Source organism: Panthera uncia, chromosome C2 (assembly GCF_023721935.1).
Source record: "Panthera uncia isolate 11264 chromosome C2, Puncia_PCG_1.0, whole genome shotgun sequence".
Classification (NCBI taxonomy): domain Eukaryota; kingdom Metazoa; phylum Chordata; class Mammalia; order Carnivora; family Felidae; genus Panthera; species Panthera uncia.
Genome location: NC_064810.1, coordinates 28,145,106 through 28,169,899, shown reverse-complemented (window position 1 = coordinate 28,169,899; position 24,794 = coordinate 28,145,106). Strand labels below are relative to the sequence as shown.

The following is a 24,794-nucleotide window of genomic DNA, read 5'->3' as shown; positions in this document are numbered from 1 at the left end:
TGGTCTTCCATTTCATTTTCAAGTTTCTCAAAACTTTGCAGTCTTATGCTTGGTCATCTACAAGTGATCCAAGGTCACAAAAGGACAGCTTAGCTGGAAGGGAAAAAGAAGAAGAAGAAGAAGAAGAAGAAAAAAACAAGAACGCTAAGAAGTTGCATAAATGTCCTCTAGCACATTCCTTGTTCTGAGGGCTAATGTACTGTAGCAATTCATCAGTCATTCTAATAGTCTTTTAACTTATGTCAGAAAGCCTACTAAATGCTAACATCTTAAATGTTTAATATTCTAAAACATATTTTCATTAATCATGCAAATTATCTGGGCATCCATATTTTACGATAACCTCTTTTGAGATTAAGAGTCCTGAGGCTTTGTGTATGAGAGACCCATGTTAGCAAATGATATTGTAGGTGAAATATAACTTAGAATTAAAGAATTTTAGCAATGAAAAGTCACTAGTAAAATTCCAGTATCAATGTGCCATCTCATTTATAAAAAAGCCAAAATGCTATTAATGTCAGATATTTTTGATTAGGTAGCAAGCAGCTAAAATATGCATTTGCTTCATTCTATTTTATTACATAGTTGATGGATGAATATTAATGTTGGTAGGTTGTATATTATCCCAATAGAAATGATCCTATGTTTCACAGCAAAGTAGACTGTTATTAGGAAAGGATAGAGCATGTGTTCCATGCATTTAGGTTGGTATGAACTGCACCATGAAAACCTTCATTTATATGCTGCCAATCGTATTCCAGTGATTCTTAGCTGCTTGGAAAAAGGAGAAATATGTGCATGGGCCTCATTAAACAGATTAATAAGAAATTGAAAGGGGTAAAGGGCATGAGTTTTGGTAGTGTTAGTGGAAATGCTTTACCTTAAAGCTATTTGTCAGTAGGGATGGAGGCTGGTAGTGAAACAGATAGAAATGACCTGAGACCATGTAAATGTAGTTATGCTGGAGTCATGGAGCAATGCTCAGTAGACTCAAGAACATGACCTAAGTAACTGAAAGTCATGAGCAATGATAGATCAGTACACTAGTCCGGCTACCAAAAGGAAGCAGATGGCACAATCAAATTAGGATAATTCAAGGAAGGCTGATTTATAAAGGGACTAATTGCAACAGTATAGGCACGGTGAAGGGTAAAGGAACCATTAAAGGCTGTGCAGGTAGTGAGCTAACAGCCACAGAACAGTTATTAAATCTAAGCCTTTAGAAGTAAGAGGAAAGGAACAATTACCAGAATCTGAAGGAAGGAGAATCATGTACAGAATGACACTTTTAGACCTTTCCTTAAGGGAGACAGGCAACATAAGGTGATCTCATGGGGTGAGCAAATACCCTGACCTCATTCCTCTCCCTCCGTCCAGTCTCTTGATGGGGCTTCCCATTCATTGAGCCCAACAGGAACCCGAGGGTACAGATCAAGGATGTTGTCCATACAGATGCACCTCTCTAAAAGGATATCAGGGCCTCACATGTGGAGAGTGGATCTGAAGGGAGACATGCAGGGTCAGAAACATCTAATTTTGGTATGAATACAACCTCTTTGGTTTTGTGACCAAAATTCATAGTTACACTTTGAATGATTTTCTTATGCCCCCCCTCCTTTTTTTTTACCCATTTCTTAAATTTTCTTTTATGGTTATTTTCTTTCACAATATCTCCTGAGGCTGTTTTCATTAACAAAATTTCTAGTAGCAATGCTACTTACCCAGTACACACAAAGGGACAACTTTAGACTCTGAGTAAATATATGTATGTATATTTATATGTGTGTGTGTGTATATATATATATATATATATATGTGTGTGTGTGTGTGTGTGTGTGTGTATAATAGCTAAATGCTATCCAGACAGTTTATTATTCTCTCTATATAGCTTTTTTTAGTATATCAGTGTGAATTTTTTTTTTACATTTATTTATTTTTGAGAGACAGCGTGAGCAGGGGAGGGGCAGAGAGAGAGGGAGACACAGAATCAGAAGTAGGCTCCAGGCTCCGAGCTGTCAGCACAGAGCCCGACACGGGGTTCGAACCCATGAACCGTGAGATTATGACCTAAGCCAAAGTTGGACGCTTAACTGACTGAGCTACCCAGGCGCCCATATCAGCGTGAATTTTAATGTCTGTAGTCTGTATTGCTAAAGGGATGGTGAAGTCTTCACCTTTCTACATGGTTTGCCTTCTAATTATATTTCTCTGGTACAATATTTAACCATCATTTCCTCAATCATGGGTTCTAAGGTGCAATGAAAAAAAAAGCTAAAGGGAAATATATTTGTTACTTTTCAAAAAGATTTTTTTCTGGAGCATTTTCAATGATTGCTGCAGGAATGAATGAGTAAAGGTTTCAAGAATGAATAGTTGCAGAAAACCAACTTACTTTTGTACAGAAGTCCATGCAGCAGCCCCCCAGGGTAGAAGTACTTTTGTATCTCCTTTTGCTGAGTTCTCTATTTTTTTATGAATATGCATATTGGGGGAAAAACTTCCATCTGCTCTCTTTTAGCTGATTATATCACATTTTGGAGCTGCACATCGTTATGGAGCTTCAGAGAAAGATGATCATTTACATTACATATGGATATAAAGTAGAGAAGGAGTTGATGAATTGCAAACAAGTATAATTTATATGGACAAAGTGTGCCAGAAGTGCTTTTCACCCCATTTTACTCTGCAAATGGAATGATTCCTGCCCATTCACTTGGCACGGTTCCCAAAAACTCAGAGAGGAAAACGATCCCGTTAGCCTTCTGCATCAGGATTCCACTCCTTCCTTAAGAGGAGACAGTGCTCTGCCCTCAGGCCCACCAGGGACCCCAGAAGGCCAAAGGAGATCTCTGAACACACTAATGTCACTTCTAAGATTTTTCCGTCATGGCTTCTTAATTTATAATCTACATCACGCACACAACCTAATACTCAGACTGTTGGTAATTCAAATGTGAGAAGTTTGCATGATGAAGAAAGAAAGGGAGAATAATGAAAAGCTCATATTTTCCTCTGTGCTGTGATTTTCCCATGGCAGATCATTTGCCTAAATGCCTGTAAGCTTTGTAAATATGTGAAAATCTACAGTTAAGGTGTCTTTCTAAGGGCTTCTGTGTGGGCTATTGCACAGTCAGCTGTGACTCCATATTGTAAAGACCTGGGCCCAAGATGCAGTAATAAAAGTAATAACCCCAAATCTTGTTTTATGTTATTTAATTAATTAATGTGGGCATTTAATTATATATTCAATCATTCAGTCCTCAAAAGTGATTATTCCTATTATGTGTCAAGAGTGAGGAGTCAAAGCTAAATACCATACAGCCTCTTCCTAAACTGTCATAACTCAACAAAGAAATATTCTGTCAGGACAAAACAGTCATTTATCTGTGAAGTTCTGGTGAATCAGCTGATTCTCATTGCTACTGGAAGACACAGTTGTCCTAGCCCTCATACAATCTGGGTCTGAAGAATTTCAATTAGTATGAGCCTAAGCCCGTCCTATGGTAGCGTATGCACTACTTTTATTTTATGTTCAGATATTAGTTTTTATGCATGCAGTGCATGCACTGTGCTGAGTGTTTTGCACACATTATCTCATTTAATCAACACAGAAATATGAAATATTAGTATTATAGTATTTGTATTTCACAGAGGAGGGAAAAAAAAAAGCTTGAAGGATAAGTGATCCACCCAAAGTCACATAATCCTCAAACCAGGACCTCTGGGTCAACATTGGGTGTGATCAGATGAATTCAATGGTAAGATAGGAGGTAGCCTAAAGTAAGGGTTACTTCCATCTTAGTTCTGTAGGCAGAAAACCTGGTCAAATTTAGAAACTGCTGTTCTTTTACCTATATTTAGTCCCTATTCATTTTTCTCTCAACCTTTACATAATTTTAGCATGACTTCCCACTTTAGGAAGGAGTTCTTGAAGTGTGCATGCTGATTAGTTACACAGTTTTCTTTGGTGGTGGGGGGGGGAATGGAAGCATGTGTATGTGTATGTGTGTGTGTGTGTGTGGCGTGACAGAGTATCTAAAATTTCTTCATGTTATTTTTCTCAGAACTTAGGCCTGTAACGGAAGTTTCTCAACATGAAATGTCATCAATTTGGCCTCACACAGGAAGTTGCAAGGCGCTTGACTAACCTCAGTGAACTGGATGTTGTCTAAAACCTGATAATCTTTAGCTATCACTTTAGAAGTTTTAAAAGTTATTTTATTTCTTAACTCATTATCTTAGAAATGTAACTGATAAAAAAGAAAAGCTTCTGGTAACAATTTCAGGGTTAAGATATATTGGTACTTATATCAGGAAAAGAATCGGATGAGGGGGGAGAATTTAAATGATCTCATTTTTGTTCTTATTATCAAAAAATTATTATAAGTATTTTATCCATACTTAGAATAAAATTTCTCTAGCCATGCATACTTCACATCATTCTTGAATTTGTAATTTCTGATTCCTGGGATCAGAATAATCATTGCATCCCAGAACAGTTTTACAACATTTCTGTACTGAAAGACTCAGCTTGTTCCAGTGAGAGACTATGGCAAGATTTTAATGCAGATTATCTGAGCCAAAGGGCCTTTACTGGCATAGTCTTGGGGAGCATATATGTCTTGGGGAGCAAATAAATGAACAAGACTGGAACTCTCTTGAAACCAGGTTTCAACCTAGAACCAGTGTGATCATCTGGTAACCATTAAAATGTCAACTTTCTAACCATCTTCACATCCACTCTTGAAAGGCTCAGATTCTTGTCTATCTTCTAGTCAAGGGCAGTGGAAGCTCTAAGTCTCTCAACTGCCTCACCGCCTTGGATGAACTATGTCTTGCCTTTTCACTCCTCTTTATCCAGCTTCCATAGTTGAGAGAAAAACCTAAGGAAAATGAGCTTCAGGGATCCAGTTTGTGAAATGAAGGCAGCAGTACTCTCTTTAGTGTGGTGTATACGGCTACAGGTATCCTTTTCAGTGCTGTGCTATGTGATGGGGTCATCCTTCTGGTAACTTGAACCTCATGGAATCCAGTCTCTCTTCTTCTTGAATCTCCTCATGGCCTTTGTGGCATTTCTGCTCATAAGCGTTTCCATAAATCCTTGACCGGATACCAGATATTCATTTTAAAAGGATAGAAATCATGGCTGAGGACATTTCACCAGCAATTTCCACCATTTTACATTTAAGTGGTTCCTTAGATGGTTCCTAACCTACAATTTCTTGGTATCTTCATAAAGAAGCTGTACTCTCTGGAACTCCCTGAGGCAGCAGGTTGATGAAAATTTAAAAATTATGGTCAGTGGCTACGCAGTGTCCAAGGAGGTCCTAGAATAATCTATTTGGAGTGCTGACCATGGCCAGGAGTGGGGCCATGATGCAAGAAGCATGTTAGAGGGTTGAAACTGAAACACTATTTCCTGCTGTGGAGAGGGGAGAATAGAAGTAGGCATGTGATTTACTCCTGACCTGGGCGCTGCATATAGGATTAAATCTCATGGATCTGGAAAAATACACTAGAGATTAACAGTGTAATATTGTCTCCCAGCATTTGAAATAACATTTTGTGTTTCCTGATTTTTCCTAAAGTATTGTGTTTTACATATTTAAGAAACTTTTAGATCACTTTGGCAGGCATTTACCTAGAGACTAAGTACATTGATTTAAACATAAATATAGAATTGTTATATGGGAATAATTCCATTCAATGCACTTCAGCAAACATTTCCTAAGTTCCCATTCTGTACCCAGTATTGTACCAGGCACCAGAGATCTCTTTCACAAAAAGATCACAGTGTTGTGGAAGGACAAGTGCCTTTCAAATAGATAAAGTATAATATGTTAAGTGCCATAACCAACAGAGATACAAGTTGCTATGGAAACACAGAGAAGTACACCGAAGGAAATCATGGAACACTTCACAGAGTAAGTGACTTTTGTGATGTGTCTTAAGAGGAAAAACAGAGGGAGGCTCCTAGACGTAGAAATTCATAGTAGCCACTCCAGGAAAATAAATAGCATAAGAAAAGTCACAAAAGAAATAGTGAATTTGTAGAATTGCAACTAGATTGTTATGGCTGCAGAGTGTAGAATGAGAGAAAGGAGAGGAAAGATACAACTCATAGGTTAGGTAAAAAAAAATGGTTGTGAAGAACCTTATGTATCTTTGAGGAAAGTTTAAATATTATACTAAAGATAGTGAGGAGCTAAAAAAAAATTTCAAGCTGGAAGTACATGATTTGCTATACAGGTTAGATCTTTCTGGAAGCTGTTGGGAGGATGGATTAAAAGGTAGGGCACAGGTAGAACAGGGGTGAGTTGGAAAGCCATTGCACTATTTAATATATGAGATAATGACATTCCAAAGCAATACAGTAGCCATGGGAATGGATAGAAAGCCATGAATGGCAGAGCACATCTAGAGGTCAGACTTGATTACATATTGAATCTGTATGAGAAATGTATGAGTGAGATGAAGTGAGAAATGATTTTCTGTTTTGGGTAACTGGGTATTGGTGCCATTAAAGAGAGAGCTTTGTTTGGAATAAAAAAGGAGAGGAAAATTTGTAGAGAAAATCAAAGATTTAGGTATGTTGAGTTGAAGCTTCTAGAGTGTTATGGGCTGAACTGGACCCCTCTCCCCACAAAGTTCATATGTTGAAGCTCTCACCCCCAGTGTATGGTACCAGTGTATGGTATTTATAGATGGGGTTTTGAGGAGATAATTAGTTTAAATAAGGCTGTAAGGGTGGGGCCTTCATGATTGGACCAGTGCCCTTCTAAGAAAAAACACCAGAAAACTTACTGTTTCTGATGTGTGAGGACACAGTGAGAAGGTAGCGATCTGTAAGCCAGGAAGAGCTCTCATTAAAGTCCACCCATGCTGCAGCCCCATCTTGGACTTTTGGCCTCCAGAACTGTAAGAAATTAAATTTCTATTGTTTAAGCCACCCAATCTGTGGTATTTTGTTACACAGCCTGAGCTGACTAAGACATAGAAGTATTCAGGAAGTTGGATGACACAGATCTATCAGGAGGAGACAGATTGAAGTGTTGATTGATTTGGAAATTTTATATATATATATATAAAACATATATAATAAAATATTATACATATTAAAATAATATATGTAACAATATATATTGTTTCCATAAGTAAACAATGTATTTGTTTATTATTAAAGAGATATTTACACTCAGATATTCAAGCCTGGCTATCCTAGAAGATAAAGTTTGCCCTTTTTTTTGCTCACTTGCAGTTTTGTGGGATTCATATATATATATATATATATATATATATATATATATGTATATATATATATATATATATATGGAGAGAGAGAGAGAGACTATAAAACCTTGTATGGCAAGAGATATTTTGTCTAGAAGTCAAAACATTAAAAAATACCTTAAGCACCACTCGTGTGGAAAAGAGTAAATGCACGTAGTTCTTTTTATTATTAAAATTAGGCTATTTCAAAATTTAAAATATTTATAATTGAAAATGAAACATCTGTACAATTATTAAAATTAGTTTTACTAAATAAGAATTGACAGCATCTTGTTAACTCTTCCTTTATACCAGATAACAGTGAAGAAATCAACAAAAAATAATTACTAAAACTCCACTCTGGATCAAGAGAAAATGTCTCCAGTGTCAACTCACACTTTCCTATTAAGTATAAAAATGAGTGTAACTGCTGCTTGGACAATTGGTTATACAGATACTCGCTCCATTACTATTTGTTCAATAACGTACATAAGTTCAAAACTGGCAGGGATGAAAAAATGAGTTTTTCACTGCAGAATTTTTCATGTTGCACTTAGAAAATAAAGATGAATAAATCTTATCTCACACACACCAAAGACTTACACCATACCTCTTCTCATACAGGCAAATGAAATATTAACATGTAGCATTCAAAATAATAAATATACATACTATTTACAATAATTGGGAATGTTGGAGACATGAACTTTTGTGTAAAATCATTCTGATTAAAATATTTTAACTTCAGGTTGTATTCGCAAATACTTCTCTTTCTCTCCTATTTGATCTTTTAGCTCAAATAGAATTAAAGTGGAATGTGTCTGTAGATACAAAGTTGAGAATGTGTATTCAGTCACTTGGCTCTGTGATAGTAATCTTCTGTACCATGTCAGAGAGATTTTCAGACTCCACATCTTCTTTGCCATTATCTGAATTTTCTGATGAGATATAACAACCAGAGTCCCTTGGGCAGTCCTCTAACTGTGACTTATTTAAGGAGATGTCTGGGCTTAAGGATAGGGGCACAGATTCATTTTCTTGCTCTTGAATAGCTGTAAATGGAAAAGAGGGCAGTAGTTAGGAGAAGCCAAGACAAGTTTTATTCATGCACTCATTCATCTTTGAGCCATTTTAACTGTACCAACCTTGACTTCATTACATTTGAAACTTCCATAAGTAAACAATGTATTTGTTTATTATTAAAGAGATATTTACACTCAGATATTCAAGCCTGGATATCCTAGAAGATAAAGTTTGCCCTCTTTTTTGCTCACTTGCAGTTTTGTGGGATTCATGTGAACTGCTTGCATAAGCAAAGATCAATATGGACTCTCATTTTACATTAATGATAAGTTGCCAGAGAAAGCAGATTGTATCCACAGTTTGACTGATGCCTTGTCCAAATACTCCTTAAAGTAACATTAGAAAAAGTCTTTTGTAGTTTAACTGTACAATACACCTCAATGGTGATCTTTGTGAACAATTCTAGAATCATGATAATGTAGATTAATGAAAAAAAATCTCTGTGGGCAGCAATGTACAGTTAGACTTCAATTACTTGGAATTTAACTAATAAAACTTAAAGCACTCAGATTTTCCTATGTTTGCATTCAACAGAAAAATCAGCATAAGAACCAGGTTGCTTTTAGATAGTAAAACACCACCATTTTCATTGGATCTGAATTGTTTGGTTTGTCTTCTACATCTTTGTAGTTCTGGATAACAATTATTTATATTCAGATTGGTGACTCTGTTATCACAGCAGTATTCTAGATTCCACAGACAGTTTCTTTGAAAAAAAATTGATATTAGAGATGTAACAAAATATATATTTACTTTTTTGTAATGTTTTTCATGTTTATAAATTTTGAGAGAGAGAGAGAGAGAGAGAGAGAGAGCATGAGGAGGGGAGGGCGAGAGAGAGAGAGAGAGAGAGAGAGAGAGAGAGAGAGAGAGAATCTCAAGCAGGCTCCAAACTGTCAGTGCAGAGCCTGATGTGGGGCTCGAATTCATGAACTGTGAGATCATTACCTGAGCCGAAATCAAGAGCCAGTGTCCTCAACTGGTTGAGCTACCCAGGTACCCCAGAAAGTATTTTTAAAGAACCTAAGTAAGCAGTACTATAAAGTGTTACTCTTCTCAAGAATCCTTCAGCATCAATGTTCTCTTTGTCAATGCAAAGTTTCTTTCTATGACTTCCCTGACACCAGTAAATGTGTGTTTCTCTGCATCATGAGATGGGGTCCTCAGGGAGGAGATGTATCTTAGGTCACCATCTGTCAGCAATATCAGCATGGCTAGCTCTTTCCCCTTCTAACCCCAGAGCTTCCCCACTTTGCATGATGTGAGTAACTCCACTTTGGAAGAACCAAACACATACATTTCAGGGTGGGACAAGACCTCTGCTGTCAGAAACTATGCACTTCATCCTATTCTAGTGAGGAGAAAATAAATCCCAACTTCAAAATCCTGGAAGAAGGAAACTGTAATTTTCCTCAATAGACTTTTAAAAAGTAAAATGCTAAGTAATTTATCTTTAAGAAATTCACCCCTTGTCTTCTCTACAAATATCCTGCTTTTTAAATGCAGTTTCTAGGCTCCAGGTATCTTGTCAACATTATGTTCTACTGTGTATCCAATTGTTATCAACATCCTTTATGGGAAAGAATTGAGCTCTGGTGCCCTGAGGCATCCTTGTATGTAATGAATTAACTTCAATGTATCTAGAATGGTACTCTTTTACATAGCATCCATGGAAGAATGGAGAAAAGAGTCACATTTTTTGTATTCTGTGGTTTGAATGAGGAACACAGGTTGAGAAAGGTTGGGGAAAAGGATAAAGATCATTTTAGTCTACTCATCTTCAAAATGAATCATAACAGTTCTTTTAACCTTTTCCTCAAAGCTTTAATTTGCAACAATAAAATGTTTATGCCATTATTCTGAACCTTTGCTATATTTGCCACAACTTTATTTTTTTTTTTATTTATTCTTTTTATTGAGAGAGAGAGAGAGAGGAGAGAAAGAGTTAGTGGGGAGGGGCAAAGGGAGAGGGAGAGAGAGAATCTTAAGCAGGCTCCAAATCCAGTACTGAGCCCAACTCAGAGCTTCATCTCAAGATAGATCGTGAGATGATGACCTGAGCCGAAATCAGGATCCCCATGCCACAACTTTATTGAAGTGTGGATTCAAGAATCAGATATTTAAGTCTGGTGATATTTTAACTACTTCTAGGTATAAGGAGCTTTAATTTTAATATGTATCAGTTGAGATTGTTATTTAAAAATTTTAGCTACTATGAAACATTTTCTCTTTGTTAGTTAGTCTTAGCAACTTTTTAAGTTTAGGAGGAATCTTCTTAACTTCATTAGTGTTTGTGAATAAGGGTCATTAGGTTTTGTTTCCAAGCCCTTCTGCTATGAAAAGACAGCGATGAAATGGGACCTCATTCTCTGAAGAAAACCTAGCTCCCCTGCCTCTGCTTTTGTATCTTATTGCCACTGAAATGAAAGAACAAGCTCTGAGTTTCATTATCCAAGTGTTTCTGGAAAAGGCCGGAGAAATTAGTCCTTTTGTAATGCTTCCTGCTACATCAGCAGTGATTCACCATATTTGGAGTGTGAGCTGAGCCATATTTCCCCAGATTGTATTTGGGCCTATCACCTCAACACAAAATTAAAAGAACAGAGTTAATTCCCTTCAGACTGACATTTTAAATGGAGCTTGGCATAATAAAAACTGCTCCCAATACTGTGTTCTATTTAGATTGATTACTGATTGTGGGTCCTCTTTAAGATATAACATTTAGACTTAAAGAACTCTGATTTCCAAAACCAGCTCTTTTCCTTTCAAAAGATAAGTACTTAGTTTGTTATTTCCTCCTCAGAAGGCTGTGTCCATTCACCTCAAAGGGTAACGAAGAAAACAAACAATAAATGAAAATCTGACTTTAACAGAGACTATGTCATTTTTTAATATTGGTAATAAAATGTATTTGTTTGTTTTTAGTTTCACACGAGAAATGCTATATCACATTCTCTCAATTCTAGGAATTGGTTTGTTTTAAATACAGATTATTTATTGTAGAAACCTTTTATCTGCAATTTCTATGGAAAAAGGAAATAGTTTCTCAGTATGAAAGTTATGCAGCACAGTAATTTCCAGAACAGCAGTAATTTGCTAAATGATTTCCTAGTGAAGTGAAAACATGACTATGCGTCCTCAAACACTTCCCACCAGGCTAGCAATAATTTCAGGCAGGTGATCAGCTAGAGCCCCTCAACTGTAACTATAAAAAGAAAAGGCAGGCCATTATGTTATATTATGGGAATGAAAGCTATATAGTATTCAGTTTTTGTGTTTGGAGGTCAAGGTTTTCCTTTTCTTCTTTTTTTGTTTTGTTTTTGTTTTTTTCCATCTTGACACTAATGACTTCGGGATTGGCACAAACCTAGGTCTAGTGCTATGGATAGTTTTTCCAGCACAGGGGATGAATTCATGCTAATATATCCATATTTTCTTTCTAAATCATCTGGTCCCTTCATGTGCCCGTGAAACAGAGTAAAGCTAACTGACCTACCTAGACCTGATGCTAACTGATAACCTTCTTCGGTTTTGGCCCATGGTCCAATCATCTGAGCTAACCAGGCAAATAACACATTGGAATAAGGGACAGTTTGCCTCCAAAATTATAGACTTACCATTATGAGATATGAGTGCATCTTTGCTTAATATAAAAAAAATCAGTATATATAATTAAGTATTCTATTATCAACATTATGTGACAGCATATAGGCATATGTATATAATTCACAAATGAAAGTGTTAAAATTTTAGATAGATTTCCTCTTTATTTCTCACATCACCATAATGTTTTGTGTTTTAATAAAAAACAAAACAAAACAAAAAAATAAAATGGTACAGTTTTTCAATAAGCCCCTGAATGGTTTGCAAATACTCCAAAGACTATACATTTTCAAATCTGGGTATATTGGGGAATTATTAAATAATTTGAAAAAGGGTGTCTCTTATCGCTGCCAGTTAACAGCAAGAATACTCAGAAGGCCAGAAAGCAGCCCCAAACAGTTCTGTACTGTATATAATGAAAATAAAATAATTATGTTAAGAAAAAATTGAGGAAATATTTTGTCATAAAGAGCTAATCTGAATATTAAAATATTTTATTTCTTACCAAAATGTTTATGGAATTGTGTAAAGCCCATGGTTCAACATTTTAAGATAGTCATCAATAAAGATAAAAAGTGGCATGGTGATTAAAACAGAAGACAGCTAATATAATTATTCATAAAATAATTATATAGGAATTGTGACATTTAATTAATTAAATATAGGCAATTTCAATTATACTAAAAGTGAAGAAAGCTTTAAGGAAATCAAACTAAATCCTAATGCTGGAGAAAAGTTCTCATATTCTAAAGAGAGAAATCTGTCCTATATTCACATAGGTTTCTTTCTCAGGTTTCTTTACCCAAATATTTCAGATTTTAACTTTACTGTCTTGTGTGTCTTAGGTATGATGCTTCTGCCTCCTTTGGGCTTCTGTTTCATTATAACATAATGCAATCTAGAGGGCATAGAAGATGCCTGGCCAGGGAAAGTGCTCAATAAACATATTTTTTAATAAAAAGAACGTGATGTTCAGATTAATTAAAGGAAATAGGCACTAGAGATCAAATAAGAAATGTTGAAATTCAAATGAATATGCCTCTTGGCTTTTTGAATTACTATCCTCTTTTTCTCTACTGGTGCCGTCTCCAAAGAGAATAAGCCAAAGTTATGTCATCCCCTTTGAGGATGGCTCAAAACCTCACCCTCATGTTGGAGCCCCACTTGAGTCATTCAGAATAAAACTCAGGCATTCTCCAGGTAACAACAGCTGCATTTATTTGTACATGCGCAGTGTTGTCCAAGGAGGAGCATTCAGTAGACAACACGGCACAACTTGTAGTTGTTTCTGAGTTTGTTTTAAGCACATCCTTACATTATCTGAACATGTTGATTTTATAATTATAATGAATGTTTGGTATTCATTTCATTTAAAGACTAACCCACCTGTTAGAAAAATCCCAAATTAAAAACAAGAGTCCCTTCCTGGAATAACCAGTTGCTATTGTTTTCTGGAGGCCACGAGAACACAGGAGCTGAAATGATCTCCCTCTTTTTGCACTGCTCTCTTTGCATCTTAACATCCTAGTCCACCTTGTAATGAAATGTGGGCCAGGGGGTGAATCTTTTCACTCACATCTGAAGCACCTTCCACTTCCAGCATGCTGGCTGCTTCAAGAAGGTCAGAGGCAAACTCCCCTAAGAGCTAATCACTCAGAACCAGCACAGATGCCACTCTGGGCAATCAGACGCCCTTGTGGAAGGCTTTGGTCCCAAGAAATATTTACCGTTGGTTGAGTTGTCATACTGGGCAATTTTGATAAGAATCTTTTAAATAAGATCAAAAACTATCATTACATACTGCTTAATTATGGGCCTTGGGAAATGAGTTTCATTTTTCTTATAGATTAAATTACTTGGTATAGTGAAAAAAAAAACCCACCTAATTTCATTATTTTAAAGCTTATTTGACAAAAATAGGGTTACCCTGCATGTCACTGATTTACAATTTGCTTGTACTATTTTAATATGTTTTGGACATATTTTTATATCAGTATGCATTACATTCTCTTAATATCTTCATTCTACTTTATTGTTTGCATATACTAATTAATTTAACAATTAATTATTACTGGAAGTTCACACTTAATTAAAAGTACTAGTAATTTAACTAGTATTTTTTACACATTTATATGTTGAAGTTAATCAAATTTCTGGATACAAAAGTTTGCACATTTCAAACTTGATAGCTTTTACATTATTGCCCTCTAGAAAAGTGCTCATATGTACTTGTGCATATACAGGCACACGTGGTTAGCATATACCTAGCACACATTTTGACCACACACACAAACACCCATCTGCCTACTAAAAAACTTTTATGTGCGGGGTGGGGTTACCAGGGACTTAAAGCTTTACAATCAGAAAAGCGTTTGCCTACAATTTATAAAACTCTTCATCCCCTCACTCAATGATGATTCATTGTACTTGTAAACCATCCACTCAATGCAAAGCACAGAACTAGGGGCTTTGGGAAGGCACTTGGTAACAGAGGATTCAGTCCTGTTTGACCAGGGTCATCCTCACAAAGTCACCCCTAGTACACAAACATAGTACAATGTAAAAACAAGCACATTACAAGTTCCTTAGGTGACTGAAGTTAAAATTCCGCGGGCTTTTTACTCTGGGAGTGGTTCTCTGATAGAAGAGTAAACACGTTTACATTTCATTTTGTTGTTTTGTGTATCATATGGAATATGGCATCGATTGTAAATTAAATCTTGGTTTTGGGGGAGGGGCAGTAAAACTGAAGAGTAATCTGAAGAAATTGAATTGCATAAAGCCCGACAGCTCTGACTAGAAATACGTATTTTTTTAATTTAACAATTTATAAACATAAGTACATAGGAATAAAATGGCTGTGTGCCTTCTCTAGTGTGTATATGTGGATGGTTAGCATATCTTTTCTTAAAAGCTGTACCTTTCTTGAATCTAGATTCAAATCATATGGCAAGCGGGTTGGAAACACCAGGCATGCATGTCAGGGGCTAGGGCACCAAGCTACCCTGGCACGCTGTCAGGTCAACTGCTGGACTGCTGCTTGGCAGAACTACAAATCTCCCCGCTGGCAGCTCGTGTTCCAGGCTCCTGGCTGGGCTTCGCCTCTTGCCCTGCGTCGTTTTGGGCAGGTAAGCAGGCAGGAAGGCACAACTGGGGATAGCTGAGCAATGTGGAGCTGCTGTGACCACAGCTGGTGCCAACATCCTGGCACGCAACCCGCCCCACCCCTTTCCTCCTCACCAAGCCCTGCAAACAAAGGTTGCAGTTAACTAAAATATATTATACACAGCTTCTTGTACAGTGTGCTTATGCGGTTATTCAGTTGTTTTTTTTCCCTCCAATTTAAAAGTTAATTATTTCTGTGCTATAGGGACAACAAGATATTTCCATCACCCATTTTCCCTGAGGACAATGTACACATTCTCATAGACACACTTTTAAAACACATCAAAGTGCCTCTAAATGTGGGAAAAGAGGAACAAGTTCAGAATAAAGAGATAATATTTACTATAAATAGCAGTTAACTTTCTTATTATTTGCAAGAGGCATTTATTAGCTAGGCAAAAGGGTCTTGAAGGTTGTGTTTATGAACAACACACACACACACACACACACACACTCTCTCTGTTCTTACTGGGGATATTTATTCAAAGCAAACAAAGCATTTTAAAATTTAGATGATAAATACAGAAACCCTAATGTGCACAAAATAAACAGATTCTGCTCTTTTGCTCCTTCAAAAGCTGAGTCTCACCCCAGTTTTTCTTCTTCTATCCTCATCTAGATTCCCAGCTGAGGGAGCCAGTGACCTAATTCTGCTCAGTTCTAATGCAACACGGGAGTGAATTCAGAGTATCTCGGTACTGGCCTTGCTGGGATTGCAGAACCCCAAAGTCATTCTCCTGATGCAGAGGTAATCCTGTAATCAGCGCTAACACCACTCACCAACCCTTCTAACAGCTTGTAGGAGAAACCCCTTTACCTCCTGTCAAGCAGTGACCTAAAACACTTTAATCCACTTTACATTCTCAAAGTCAGAGTGGGTACAATGCTATCTATTTTGGCCTAAGAGAAAAGGAAAATTTCTTGCTCTAAGTATTAGATTTCTACTGTCCCACCCTCTTGGTCCTTCTAGATGTATGAAAGGCTCACATGGGGCTTGTAGTATTCCCTTCATCATCTCAAAATTTTAACTCGTCCTCGAAACAGATGCCCCTTCTCCTCAATTTTTATACTGAAAAAATGGCAAGCAAAACTTCCCAGTTCCCAACCTAAGAAGCTCTAAACTAGGAATTTATTGACATTCCCCAAGTTGGCTTTATTCAATGATCAAGATAAAATGCATGCATAAAATCCTGGCCAATTTGCATACCTTATTCTTACACACACACACACACACACACACACACACAGCTAACTATTTTTTAACCTGTGACTGTGACATACATTTGTTTTTAATAATATCTTAGTTTTATATAACCATATATTCAAGGTCTTTATCATTCAAGGTACATGAAGGTTGTGCATTTAATCTTTAGCATGGTTGTAGAAGATATGATTCACAGAGTAGAGAATAGATAAAAATAAGCATGCAGCAGCATGGTGCCGAATCATCAGAACTCACCATCTTATCAACAAATAGAAGTCATTCTTCTTTATTTCTTGAGCAAAGCAGTTTCATATAAGATAAATAGCTTTCAGTCAGAATAGCCTAACATGCAATATGCATCTTTTTGACATGTATATTCTAGCACTACTTTAGACCGTAAGATTAAAATAAGAAAAATCTCAGCGTTGTGTGTTGACAACAAACACTGGTTGCATCGGGATTTTTCTCTAGTTTTCATCCCCCAGAATTTGACTCAGTGTGTGTAGGTTTGTACATTACTGGCTATTGCTAAGTGGTCAGTTTCTAGTGACCTTCAAATACCATTTTCTAGAGTCTTATAAGGGAAATAATTTGGGGGATTTGTACTTTTTTATATTAAACATTGAAAGTCACATCGTGCTTTGGAGATACTGTGTTTCATTTTCAGAGATCAGGGCATTGTAGAATATGTTTATAATAGATTTAGGAGGCTGGGTTCTAGATATGTGACCTTGAGAAGGCCATTTAGCTAATCTAGTTTTAGTTTCTCCATCTTGCAAAGGAAGCATTTGGGTCAGATGGTTTTTCAAATTACACCTAGCTCTAATACGATGTCATTGATACATTATTGTTCTTTTGTTAACATAGAAAGTAAATAGGGAATAGGGAAGTGGATGAATAAATTAAGTAGACACCTTCCATGGCCCAAGCCTTTGGCACTGGACCAATCTTCCCTCCGTGGGTCCAGACTGACCACTGTTTTATGGCTAAAAACCCTTCTCACCCAGGCTGTCTAAGCCCCTCCTATTCTCAAGTCCTGTTGCAATGCAGCCACAGTAGCCTTGCACCTTTAAGGCAGTGATGTTGCTGCAAGGTTTCTGTTCTCACTGAAATATTAACTTCTACTTTCTGAGACGGAAAACCTAACTGAAGCCCTTGAGAAAACTGGCATCATAGAAAACTTCAATTTTCAAATATTCATTGTTCTTTCTATATTTACCAGTTTGCATGTGTGGAAGAAAGAACTTGGATTTTTACAGCAGACTGCCTTTGCTTAAAACTCCAGCTCTGTTACTTATCTAGCTCTTTGGCCTCTTTGCAACTCAGCTCTGAAATATTTTCTCATCTGTACGATGGACAAAATACCCACACGGACAGTATTATAGAAGAAAAGTAATGTATTTACAAGTGTTCAAAAAATGCTCTCCTTCCTCACTCTACTTCAACGTCAAATTATTTGGGAGGGTATTGACAATGATACCGAACATTCTCATTTACAAGAAATCTACAAAATCTCTTTTGTAGCATGTTATTTAGTGAGAATCCATGTTTCGAAATGATAAGGGTGAAATAAACTGCCTCATTTACTGAAAGATCCTGCTACATCAGTTGACACTGATCAGTTTTGTTTTGTCTTGTACTATTGAGTAAATTGGCTCCTTTCTTAAGGCTGACCTTTGTCTGCCCCTGTGACCCCATCTCCCTCTCCTAGTCTCCACAACTTCAAAGAATGCGTGTAAACACATAGGCCTAAGATTAAATAAATCCTGCAGGTGCCAAATTAGTCTTACATGTGAAAGCTCTTTGAAAAGAATGAAGCTCTATGCAAACTCAAGAGAACTGAAATACAGTTTCCAAAAGAGTACATTTATTCCTGCTAGATAAAAGGCCAGTGTGGAAACACGTACTGTGCCCGTTTTGGAGCAGATGAGGTCTAGGATATAGTATAGGCAAACGTACTGAGAGACACTCAGGAGGCCTGGGTCCTAAATACAACTTTCCTCCTTGCTCTCCATCTGGGCTGTTATTTGTGGAAAGTATAGTAGCATCACAAACACTGGTCCTGGCTCTCCAATTCGCTACGTGTGTGAACTTGGACAAGTTACTCATCTTCCCAGTTTCTCGTTATAAATATAGGGATAGTACTATCGAACTCACAGAAATGTGGAGTGCATGGAAGAAGATAATAAATGTAACGATCTTGGATCACGTTTTCCTCAGAATATACATTCAAAAAAAGTAGCTAATGATCATGGTTCATATAATTTTTGAAAGAGAACAGTTGAATTAGACAGTGTAAGTTCTTTCTCATCTTTAAAAGTCGACACCTTCCTCTTTTCTTCCTAATAAAATATTCCTTGTGGAGTTCGGCATGTTCTGAGCTCAGGGTTTCAGAAGGCTGAGCAGATTTAGAAAGACGAGTGTTCAGATTGGGCAACTGTAAAAACAAAAGCTATCCTATCTTTACAAACCCAGTCGGTAAGTGAATGTGCATGAATTACTCCATCTCCAGTTTATACGTTACAAATACAGAGAACCATCTCAGATAATAAAAGTGAGTGCTGAATATTTTTGCAAGCTATTATAACATTTTGAAGGAATACTATAAACACATACAAGATGTGACTATATGGTAATGAAATGAATTTTCCTGTGTGGCGCGAAAGCTCATTAGCTTAGAGCCTTGTTCTGTGCTGTTCTGCAGAAGTTGCATATGACATTTCTCACTAATGGCTCATGCTGTCACTAAATATTTGTCTCGAACTCCCTCAGTCTTTGGGAATGCAGACATCCACTTGTGTGTAAATTAATAGCTCTGCAGAATCTAAATGAGATGCCCGGAAAAGTCCTTTTCATTTGCTGAGTCCAATAAGGAAAAAAAAAAAAGTCCTTTTCCTAATTATAGACTTGACCAGAGTTGTTGTTTCCAAATAGATAAGAAATTACTTGTTCTATGGGAAAGGATGCTTTGTATGATTCTCAGTAAATAAAACTGGGGCTTTGTTCTTAATAATTCTGCTCTTTACATTGAAATGTGATTTTCAGCAAAGGAGAAAAGTAGGTGTGTACACTTACTTTCTTCATCAAGGAGATTTTCAGCAGCTGATAGTAACCTCATCCTGTCTTCTGGGTTTTTAATGTTTAATTCAATGAGATGACTCTCTTTTATATCCTTTAAATCTTCTAGGGTCTCATAACCGTTGAGTAACAGTGTTGAGGTATATTCCTATGAGGGAGAAAAAAATATGTATAGTATAAACTAGCCAGATTCAAATATTTTATTTTTAGTTCTCTTTAGATTTAAGGAAAGTGTAGAAATGCATATGGAAACCAAAGGCACTGATAGGACTTTTGTGTAACTTTATTTAACTTGTACTAGTTTTCCACATCTGAACTCTAGGGCATTTAGAAGAGTATGTTGGATAATTCTCACCTTCTGGAAGGACAAATGTAAAGAAGAAATAATTACCTTAAGCTGTGCAGCGCTAAATCATGGATCAATTAAATAGCTGGATCATTCATCCCATTTGGCACTTTTTCACTTCTCAGATAGCTCAATTGACAAAGCTAGGGTGTCCTTATGTCTATCAATAAAATGCCTCTGGAAGAGTAGTTATAGTAATATTTCTGAATCTCCATCTCTCCTTGTTTGCTTGCTTGCAAAAATATTTGCCCTCACTAACTTCTTGGGGTAGTTTGAAAAGTGAATATGAAACAGGCACAATTCTTTATAAAAAATAGCCCTAGCATTTTGTGAAATCATTATATAAACCGAAGGAACTCCAGACTTTCTATTTAATTAAAAGCTTTTATTAAGCATAAAAGCATTGTGGTTGGGAAAAGTATTGTTTCCTTTTCTCAGCATGTATATTTTTGTCCATCATTTGCATCAATATATATTAGTTTAAAATTCATAGGCTTCTGATTTCTGAGTCTGTATGTTATTTATGTAACCTCTGTTCTCTCTAACGGAATAAAAATGCAAAGTGAAGTTGCTTTACAACTTCCTCAAAACTTCCTTCCATTTTACTTGATCATAATTTCAATATCCTTATTTTGGTTACTAAAACTGAATAAGAGGAGGTATAAAAGTTTTAAGCAATTGGGAAGAACTACCAGCCCCTTTTTACAAAAGAAAGAGAAAGAAAGAAAAAGTACCACTTCTTTTTAAAAAATAATGTCTCCTAGATGGAGTACTAAGTTAGAACAGAGAAACCAAAATTCCCATTCTGACTTATGTCTGATTGTGGGTTCTTGAGTAAGTTATTTCACTTCCTCAGACCTGGGTTTTCTCATAGGTCACAGGGCAAACAAAAAGAAGAAGCAGGGTTTAAACTTGTACTTCATCCAAGCAGTGCCCCATTTGAGGGGCACCCATCGTAATGTAGGAAGGCCGAGGTAGTTTGTCTACAGACAGGAGTATAACTAGATAATTCAAGAGAAACAATTAAGGAAAGCTTAATTGGCTATTGCCTTGATGAATCTTGAAAATTATCAAAGTACTGCTGCATTAATTTTAGAAATGGATTGCAAAACAGTAAATTGAGTGAGGCTAGGTAAATTGTATGTACACACCATTGAACAAGGTAGATATTTCATAGAAATTTTGCTAATATAACAAGAAAATAATTGGATTATAAATATAAACAACACAGTTTCCTTAACACAATCATCATGGGGGTTTAATGATCACTATTTCCTAACAAATTGCTTTTGGAGCAATTACATTTATTTGTCTTCTCTTGACTTGCTTTTGATCTCTGCCCTATAGAAAATGCAATTTTCTTTTCATTTTTCCTTTCAATTCTCTGGATTTTTACCTTTACTCTTCATACTCCATCATTCTCATTTACATGTTTTCTCTGGGCCTTTTATTCTCCAAGGTATTTTCATTTTTCACTGCACTTTCTCAACATTAATCTCTACTGTCACTGCTAAGTACCATTAGAGTTTAGTCCAAGGGATGTTATATCAAGACCTGTCCTCGCATAATAAAAGTAATAAAGGAGAAATAAGAACTCTTCTTGGAAAACAGATTTCCCTTTGCTGTAAGTCATATATTTTTTAACACTATACAAACACTGATCCATTCTCCTCATTTATTCCATCCAGATGCCACCAGAATCAAACAGGCCACAAGTTTGCTAACCTGAAGGTCAATCCTCTGTAAGAACTCCTGCAGAGTCTTGGGTTTTTCCTTTCCACTCCTTCGGTGTGCCTTTATTTTCTTGGGGGCTGCTTCCTCTTCTGAGATGACATCCACATAAATAAATTTGAAGTTTCCCACCTTATTGTTCAGCATTCCTGTCCACATCCCCATTGGTGTTTTGCAGATAATGTCTATTATGTCTCCTTTCTAAAGACAAAGAAATATACCAATCAGTTTTCAGAGAACTCTGGTGCTATAACAATTGGTAGAAAGAATAGAATCATAGAAAACTAGAATAATGAGGGAATATGCTAAGGGGGGGTTACTGATAACAGAAATAAATCTAAGAGAAAAATTCTTTTAAAAGTTCAAGGGAACTATTTGCTAGTAATAATGAAGAAAATTTCAACCAACTTGAAAAAGCTCTTACATACATTTGACGATATCTTTATGTTTTTGGTATATCAATTTATGAACTTAAAATTGTACAGCACAATGGAATTTAGAAATAGTTTTGCATATACTGAGTCATTTTATGCCCATGATACACTGCTTAGGTACATATACAAGGTTTCATTATTACTCTAAATATTAGAGAAAAGAAATGCAAACATTAAATTAAATTTTGAAAATCATGGCAGTTGTCTGAATTCAAATGACAGAACCAGAACTCAAGTCTAAGTCGTCTGAACTCAAAAATGATGCTCTTTTCATTCATCTTGTCAAAGCACTAGACATGTAACAAAGCTCAAGCCATGATTCCTGGAGGAGCTCCCAAATAAGGAAGGGGAAAAAAAAGAAGTCTGTATCTCAGTCCATGCTTCTAGTTCATCTGAAAATTTTACCTACAGTATAAAATAAACCATCTAAGTGTAGCATTCATCTAAAATAAGGAAACTGTTAAGAACTTTGTATATACCAACTATGTAAGAAAAGTATGTGTGCACTATGGATAAATTATGCCACTTAATTATTTTAAAGAAGACAATACTTAGATTTAGTTCCACACCAAAGTTGGATTGATGTATGACTGAGCACATAAGCATGGACAAACCAATTGGTCTTTTTCTTTATTCACATCTGAGACTCTAATTGGTTATAGGCTGCCAGTTATTGGCAAGAGTAGAAAACACACAGGGGTACTTCTTTATAAGGAAAATTGATTTCTATGCAAATACAGTGCCTACATTTAAAAGTCATAGCTACTCCTTTGAGACTTATAAGTTTCTACCCCAGAGAGGACATTATAGATTTGATATTTTTACCATTTTAGGGGTCTACCCTCAAGCAAAGCATTAAGTCTGCTACTAAAAATACTTTTTTACTGGTGCTCTATGAATGTGTATTCTATCTAAAACACAAATTGTATTTTTAATAGTGGGATTCAATGTGATCAAAAGATCTGATATTTCTGATTTGTGATCATCTGCTTGTTTGACCCTATCAGCTTTTCATCTCGTTCTTCCTGCCTCTAACTATGGGGAATCAAATCCTGGGCTCGATAGGATCAGCTAAGCAGACCTAGAAAATCCCCAGAAGCTCTAAGGGAAGTTGCTAAGCATGGGAGCTCTCTGCTGCATCCTTCCTATTATCCTTTAAACTCATAAAAAGTATACATTCCAGGAAAGCCCATAGGTCACCAAGCAAAGACCCAATTTCATTGTGGATAAGACCCCTGATATAAACAATAGCATTCAATCCCCAGTGGTAACTGTGGGATTTTTATTGTGTCCTACAAGAGCTCTACAAATATCACCTTAGGCAGGACAAGTGGTGATGCACTGGTATAGCATTGTAAGGAAGGCGAAAAGCTTTCCTGAGTCAAATGGGTTCAATTTATTCCCTTATACAGTCCTTCCCCAACTATGGTTACTAGGCTATAAGCATTCTTCCCCCCAAGTCTTGAATTTAGACTTCGAATTATTTCATTCCAAGGATTGAGGAGCTAACTATGAAGAATAATGTTTTCTTCGTTCTCCAGCTGAGCTTACTCTGATTTATTATCCTAAAAGGGATAAAGAGAAAAGCTGAGTGTCTTGAATATTAAATAATAACATCAACACTTCATAACTTATCATAATTACTGGTTAATACTGGCTTGATGTTGGTAGTATAGAAAATTCATCATCTTTGTCCTTTTAGCTATATCTATTTGTGTTGCTAAAAGGAATAATTTAACATGTATAAAATGCTTTGGCACTAAACCTTCTATTTGTACTATTGCAACAGCACCTCCCTTTTAGTGTGAGTAGAACTACAAAAATAATAGATCTCATACCCACAATTATGTTGTATTATAGGACACAAGGGACTATGCAGATAGAATTAATGTCCCAAATTAGTTAATTTTGTAGTTAAAAGAGAGCTTATCTGGATGTTTCCAACTTTATCATGTAGAAGCCCCCAAAAATAAAGAGATTTGAAACATGAGTGAGTTTTTCTTCTGAAGGCTTTGAAGGAACAAACTGCCATGTTATAAAGAGGACCATGGCTGGCAGCCTCAAGGGGCTGAGAATGGCTCCCAGACAGTATCCAACAAGAAAGCAGGAACCTCAGTCCTACAACCACAAGCAACTGAATTCTGCCAATAGCCAGTGAGCTTGGAGGAGGACACTAAGCCCCGGGTGAGGACACATAGCCCCAGCTAACACCTTGATTGCAGCCCAGTGAGACCTTAAGCAGGGAACCCAATTGAGCCATGACCAATGGATGGCCCATAGAACTGTGAGGTAATAATACATTTGTGTTGTTTAAAAAGCCTCTGAGTTTGTGGAAATTTATTACACATCAATGGAAAATACAGATAATAAGAGTAAGAAGAGGGAATTCAAGAGATAATATCGTTGGGAGAAGGATATATGGTCACTCATAGCAACCAACTTAAGTACTAAATTTGCCCAGCCAAGTCTGGTTCCCAAGGGAGTTGCTCTGCACGGCTCTTGCCAGATATCTCCAACTCTTTTCTCTCGCTCCTTTTACTCCAGCAAGCATCAGGCAGGGCTGGGCACCTCCAGTAACCTGTGAGGCTTTTGGCTTTCAGAAAAATGTAGACAATTTCTTCTCCCCTGACAGGCTTTGATTCTGCAGTATCTATATAACAGCGACATATGTTATGGCCTCAACAGATGGATTCCCTTACCCACCTCTCATGTTTTGTTCAAATTCTTGCTACATTAAACCAGTGCTCAGTTCTACTGCTGGGAAGAACACATTTAACCACCCCACCCCCCACACACCCGGTTCCCACTGTGCATTTCCTGACACAGATCATACAACCAGCACTAGACAGACCATACAGAATACAGATATGATGTGCACACA

At 36.6% G+C, this 24,794-nt stretch overlaps 1 protein-coding gene and 1 long non-coding RNA gene across 4 annotated transcripts in view; one reads left to right on the top strand and one right to left on the bottom strand.

Moving 5' to 3' along the window:
- LOC125920815 (uncharacterized) overlaps positions 1-16,555 on the top strand; it is a 101,290-nt gene extending 84,735 nt beyond the window's left edge. For both annotated transcript variants that reach the window (XR_007457213.1, XR_007457212.1), the window contains 2 exons: positions 14,891-15,083; positions 15,740-16,555. This is a non-coding gene — a long non-coding RNA (uncharacterized LOC125920815). The remainder of the gene's footprint in view (positions 1-14,890; positions 15,084-15,739) is intronic.
- The window catches only part of SAMSN1 (SAM domain, SH3 domain and nuclear localization signals 1), a 156,465-nt gene continuing 134,903 nt past the window's right edge, over positions 3,233-24,794 (bottom strand). For both annotated transcript variants that reach the window (XM_049627988.1, XM_049627987.1), the window contains 3 exons: positions 21,474-21,680; positions 19,400-19,550; positions 3,233-8,321 (listed from right to left, as the gene is read on the bottom strand). In XM_049627988.1, coding sequence (XP_049483945.1) covers positions 8,119-8,321; positions 19,400-19,550; positions 21,474-21,680 — 561 coding nt within the window. In that variant the 3' untranslated portion in view covers positions 3,233-8,118. The remainder of the gene's footprint in view (positions 8,322-19,399; positions 19,551-21,473; positions 21,681-24,794) is intronic.